This window comes from Fukomys damarensis, unplaced genomic scaffold, assembly GCF_012274545.1.
Source record: "Fukomys damarensis isolate Sample0158 unplaced genomic scaffold, DMR_v1.0_HiC HiC_scaffold_4, whole genome shotgun sequence".
NCBI lineage: Eukaryota > Metazoa > Chordata > Mammalia > Rodentia > Bathyergidae > Fukomys > Fukomys damarensis.
This window is the reverse complement of record NW_022900916.1, coordinates 25,225,593-25,231,592: the sequence shown is the minus strand read 5'-3', so window position 1 is coordinate 25,231,592 and position 6,000 is coordinate 25,225,593. Positions and strand designations below refer to the sequence as shown.

General features: G+C 38.9%; 1 protein-coding gene across 3 annotated transcripts in view; it reads left to right on the top strand.

Annotated features, from left to right (window-relative positions):
• Igf2bp3 (insulin like growth factor 2 mRNA binding protein 3) overlaps nt 1–6,000 on the top strand; it is a 141,520-nt gene that overhangs the window by 90,351 nt on the left and 45,169 nt on the right. For all 3 annotated transcript variants that reach the window (XM_010641118.3, XM_010641117.3, XM_010641119.3), the window contains 2 exons: nt 2,280–2,331; nt 2,420–2,483. In XM_010641118.3, coding sequence (XP_010639420.1) covers nt 2,280–2,331; nt 2,420–2,483 — 116 coding nt within the window. The remainder of the gene's footprint in view (nt 1–2,279; nt 2,332–2,419; nt 2,484–6,000) is intronic.

Sequence of the window (6,000 nt, the reverse complement as noted above, 5' to 3'; positions counted from 1 at the left end):
ATATGAGAAGGGTCTTTTTCAGACTGTCTCTATTCTCATATTATACCACATGTACAGCCATATGCACAACCAAATCCCCTGGTCTCAGCTAGCCAATGGCAGTTCCCCATCACTGAGACTGAACACAGTCCACAAGGCCTAACTTGAGTTTCCCTACCCTCGGGGTTGAACTCCACTCAGTTCTGTTACAGGTTTCCCCTGCCCTTTCTTTAAAGATGTTCAAAGTTGGGAGCTCAGAAAACTACCCTTCATGAGCACCTATGCCTCTGCAGAGTTGGTCTAAGGACTGGCCCAATCAGGAGGTTTGAGAACAGGGGCGGGTGGCACCTTCCTTACTGGATCTGTTGTCGCGCAGTCCAGGAGGTCGTGCACCCGCTGGGTGATCTGAGGCAGGCAGGCAGCTGAAGAGACCCCCTCTGGGGTCTTTGGGTCCTTGCTGGGCCTGTTTTCGTGCAGTCCGGGAGGTCGTGCACCCGCTGGGTGAAGAACTCTTAATTACATATGAAATATGATAGCTATTGAAAATTTTTAATTTCTCTTCAATATTATAATTAGTTTCCTCTCTTCATTTTAAGGAATTATATGGTATATATTTTCTCTGTGGTATTGTGAGAGGATTTTTTTTGACAGGGTCTCGCTATGTAGTTGAGGCTGTCCTTGAACTCAATGTGTAGCCCAGGTTGGCCTTGAACTCGTGGCAATGCTCGTGCCTCAGCCTCCCAAGTTCTAGAATTATAGGCATGCACCATCATGCCCAGCAAGCTTTCTTGTTTTTCGGCCTATACATAAAAATTTGTCTGTGATCAAGACTCTTCATGGCAAGTTGACCTCTGAACAGGAGAGCACTTAGATAAGACAGTATTTTTCCTAATGAGCTTTTCTAGGCTTCCCTCCCTCTTTTCAAATATTATAAAATATTTGACTATCTCTTTTATGCCTGTATATTCTAGGTGCTGCAGATAGACCAGTGAGTAAAAAATTCCTTTTTATGGACAGTACATAAATAACAGTGACTTAAACAGATGAATGAAATTTTAATGCAGTATCATTAAATGCTCAGAATAAAAAATGCAAAACTTCAGCTTTATGATTTAAAGGTGGCTATAAATACAGGTGAAGTTTAATGTCTTTTTATTGGGGTAGCCCACTCAAGGGAAATTCACTAAGTCAAAACATAACTATGAAAGAGCATTCCATTTACTAGTAGGTATTTTACCTTATTTAAAAGAAAAAAGCTTGTTCCTAAACAAACCTTGTTAAAAATTTCAAACTGGGACCAGTGGATAAAAGCATAAAAGATAATGCATAAGATAAATGTTCCTTTAGAACCTAGTTTCTTAAGGTTTATTAGGAAATTACCATAAAAATTTATCATGCTTCTTAATAGTTTATTGTGTTCGGGAACCAGGAAATGTTTTCAGATAACTGACCTTCAAGTTTTGCAATTAAGTTAATGAGTAAGTGGTTTGGTATGAATTTATGGAAAACTTAAACTTTTCAAGAAAATTTTATTACAGGTCTTGAAAGAAGGGCAGCTGAATTTGTGTTGGATTGATGAGACATACCTGCAATTCATATATAGTAAATGTATAGTTACTGCTTCAGTAGCCTCTCTGGGAGAATAATATGCAGTGTAATAATACAGCTACAGGAAGTAGGGTGAAAACCGCTCCAAATGTACATTTTCTGACCCAGTGTAGATATAGAAGTATTCACTTTTTGTACCTCCTATCATCCACGTGCTTATCACTACTTACTGTTTTTCTTTAATTCAAGTTTCCAGGTAGAGAGTGTTAAGTGGGCTTTTCTTCATTTTGCTGGTCTGCCTTTAGACAGTTCTGTTGCATCTCCCTTGGTGCAGCTATGCCAGAAGTTCTTTGGAGAGGAGCATCTTGGAGATAAAACCAGTCTCAGAGCATAGGCCCTTGTCGTATGACTTCGTGTGTCAGGCAGAGGAGGATGCGTTTGTGTGTGCCTGAGAAGTCTGCACTTCTGTCTCCTTGAGCCTCCAGAGTCAGTGGCTGTGGCTGTGGACACTGCTGAGCCTCTTGTTACTTCTTAGCCAGAGAAGTGAGAGTGAAGTCGGGTCTTGGGATGGGCAGGAGAGAGAGCCCCTTCTAGTATTCTCTTTCTGGTGTCTTTTCCTTAGTTCTGGAGTCCAAAGTCCCTGTGACTTTTTGTTCTCTTTTCCATCACAATGAGTGATTTAAAAACATTCCTACCCTGGCTAATAACTTGGGAAACTCAAAATTTATAATTTTCTCTCCCCCTCCTGCCAGGTGCTGGATAGTTTACTAGTCCAGTATGGAGTGGTGGAGACCTGTGAGCAAGGTACATGTCTTCTGAATTGCTTTCAAATTTGTAGAAGGGAGGAAATAGAAAGAAAACTAACTTATTTTTTGTTTTTCTCTTCCTTTAGTGAACACTGACTCGGAAACTGCAGTTGTAAATGTCACCTACTCCAATAAGGACCAAGCTAGACAGTAAGCAGTCTGAAATTTTCTATCTATATGTAATAATTAGGTTAAGCACAGTAACGTATTTTGTGGATTTCTAAATTGGAGAAAAGCTGGTAGGTAGCAAAACAACTTTATTTTGTAAATTTTGACACTGCAATTATTCCTTTCTTAAGTTTGAATGTCTATTAAGAATACAGGGCCCGGGGTTTTAGCTCAGTGGCATGACACTTGCCTCATATAAATGCAAGGTGCTGGAAAAAGGAAAAAAAAAAAATGCATTGGGCCAGGCATGATGGTGCCTGCTTGAATCCTCGCTAGCCTGAACTACATATTGGGCTCTGTCTCAAAAAAAAAACCCCAAAAAACAAAAACGGGGCTGGAGATATAGCTCAGTGAAAAAGCCTATTTATGAGGCCTTGAGTTCTATCCTCAGCACCCCCACCCCACCAAAAAATATGCATTGGTTAAGGCTGCATACATACAATAAGGCTTTCATACAGTTATAGAATGATGTAGTGTGAAGTTGAACTACATATCTTGTGCAAAATGACCTGGTCCTGGGTATTGTTTCCAAATTATTTGAATTTTTCTTGCTAATATGATATATGATGTATTGTTGATTTATCTAATGCTGGTAAGTTTATCCTGTATTAAACCAACCATAGTTGAATGTCTTCTTGCTCTCTTCATGCTCTAACGATTAGTATTGTTATTTAGGAGTGGAAAGACATTGGACCAATATAACTAGGTTTTAGATTTAGGGAAAAAGTAATTCCAATGTAATGAACAAGTCTTCACAGAGCAGTCCCTCCTAGGAAGGCAGGCTTTGAATGACCTATTGAACTGACTAAGACTAGAAAGAAGCCTTTGACAGCTTCACTGAGAACATAAGCATTGGGAGATATAGTACACCAAGTACCAGTCAGCACAACACTTCCTTCACATACAGTGCCGGCAGGACCAGAACCTGCCCTTTCTGAGGGAAAATTGAGAGAAAGGAGCACACTAGCTGACCCCAAGTCCTGAAGAGCAAAAGTGCAGTTTCAGCTAGATAACCAAGGGAAGTACCAATTCATGGAGGGACTAGGAAAGGAAAGATAAGCCTGAGAAGGAGAGGGAACTTTGCCTAACACAAAGAGAAGTTTATTTTAAAATTGGTAATTGTCCATCACGTTGTCGCTGATTCACATTACTTGACAAGGGAGTAGAGGTTTGTTCTGGCTCATGTTTTAGGCCATACTTGGCTGGCTTCAGGGTAGGACAGAATGGTGGAGGAGAGCTGCTGACAGCATGGTGGACAGGAAGCAGGCAGATTAAGGGAGGTGCCTTCCCAGTCACATCTATAGTGGTCCACCTCTTCTGACTAGACTTTGCCTCCTAACCGCAAGTCAGCTATTCTGCCCCATAATCCAGTCACCTTCCAAACATGAGGCTTTGGGGACCATTTTAGATCTAAGACATAGCAGTAACAATACTCATGGATCAAAATTTAAATAACTTAAAGATGTACATAGTACACATCTTCCAGCATTGTTTCCAGCTGCTTTACCCTCTTTGAGATAATCATGTGGGCGATAAATACATGCTCATATTTTTCTTCCTTTTTACACAAATGATACTATAGCATTTGAGTGTTTTGTATACATAAATATGTTGTATAATTGGATAGAATATGATTGTTTAGATATGGGATGAATTAGTTATCCCAAATTGGATATTTTGGTTTCCATTCTCTTGCAATTATGAACAGTGCTGTGTAGAATCCTTTTATTCGTGGCACTTTGTGTGTGCTCATGTGAATATGTGCGCACCTATGTGTCCATAGGATAAATTCCTAGAGGTAGAATTGCATTTCTAATTGTGGCATCCTTCATAGAATTTGAACTAAGCTGGGTGTGGTGGCACACACCTGTAATCCCAGCAGTCAGGAGGCCAAGGCAGAAGAATCCTGTGAGTTCAAGGCCAGCCTGAACTAATGAGATCCTGTTTTAAAAAAGAACTTAGTAGTTTAAATTTTTATCAGCATTGTGAGATTGTTTCTCCATACTTTCCCCAATGTAAGATTTTATCAAATATTGCCAATTTAGTAGAGAAAAATGATATGTCATTGTTAATTTTTATTTCTCTCTTAACTCTAGGCTTTTGATATGTTTTAAAACATTTTATTTTTGCTTCTTTTTGTGTTTTTTGTTCATTCTTGTTTTTTCCCCCACTAGTACTAGGTGTCAAATTCAGGGGTGTCATCACCCTTTTTTTATGTTTTGGTACCGGGGATCAAACTCAGGACCTTGTGCTTATTGCCACTGAGCCAGGTGCGATGCCTCTGAGCCAAATCCCTGGCCCCCTTTTTGTTTATTTTTTAACTTGTGAGACAAGGTTTCACTAAATTGACCAGTCTGGTCTCAATCTTAGGATCCTCCTGCCTCCGCCTCCTAAGTAGCTGGACTTGCAGGAATATACCTTTGTACCTAGACTGTTAAAATTTAAGTTTATATGAAGTATTAAACAGCATTAAATTGTCATTTAAGTATTAAATTGATATTTTATAAATTTTGTTCTTCTGTATCGTAAGAAAAAGAGGAAAATTTCACCTTTTAAACTCAGTGGATTGGGAGCACTGTGTGGGCAGTGGAAAAGCACAGGCTGTCTTTGTTTGTTTTGTGTTTTACTCTTTCAAAGATCTATCTTGAATACTTGGTAGAGCCAGTTCCTTGTACATAGAAAATATGAGATAATAGGATAAACTGAAGGATATTTGGAGATTGTCAGATGTCTATCCTAGCTGACTTATTTGAAAATTTACGTTGAGCTAGCTAGGTAAGGGGAAAAAATGTCAGTTTAACAGTTAAAAGTGAGAATGTACATTGGAGATACAACTTACACAGTTTTGATAAGCATAAGAACTTCAGTAGAGACAAGGTAGCTGACATTTAATTCCCTCTCCCCTTTAATAAATTTCTAAGCATGAAAAATTTGAGAACAGGGTAGACTCATTGGCTAAGGCAGAATCATCGCTGAATGTAATACTAACATGACAGCAAGCTGATGTGTGATGTTATTGTTCTAAAAATTATGTATAAGGATAAAGATTGACAGCGTCTTATTGATTCCAAGGAAGGTTGTTAGGCATTGTGTGATTTAGGTAACTAGGTAATGTAAATGAGTAAATTAGGCATTTCAATAAGTGAAGTAGTTGTAATATTCTTGTTTTAATATTCATCAGTTAACTCTTATTAAGTACTAGCAATTGATTTTAAGTCGCCAATGAGGAAAGTCAGCTTTATCTTCAAGGTCGAGCCTCAGTGGTAAAAGGAAAGTACTGTATTTGGAGAAGCACCTGCACTTAGTTCCTGCCCTATAAGAATAAGTCTGTAAGACTTCCAAAGATCAAGCAGAATTAGAAAGCAGTTGAGTATTTAGAGAAAGTAGATCTAAAGAATAGAAAACACAGTTTTGTGCCAGTGTTATAAAAATTGTTGACTTTCCAAGGCCCCCCCCCCCCGCAAGAGGTATGGAATGTGCTTTCATTCTGTGAGGATAA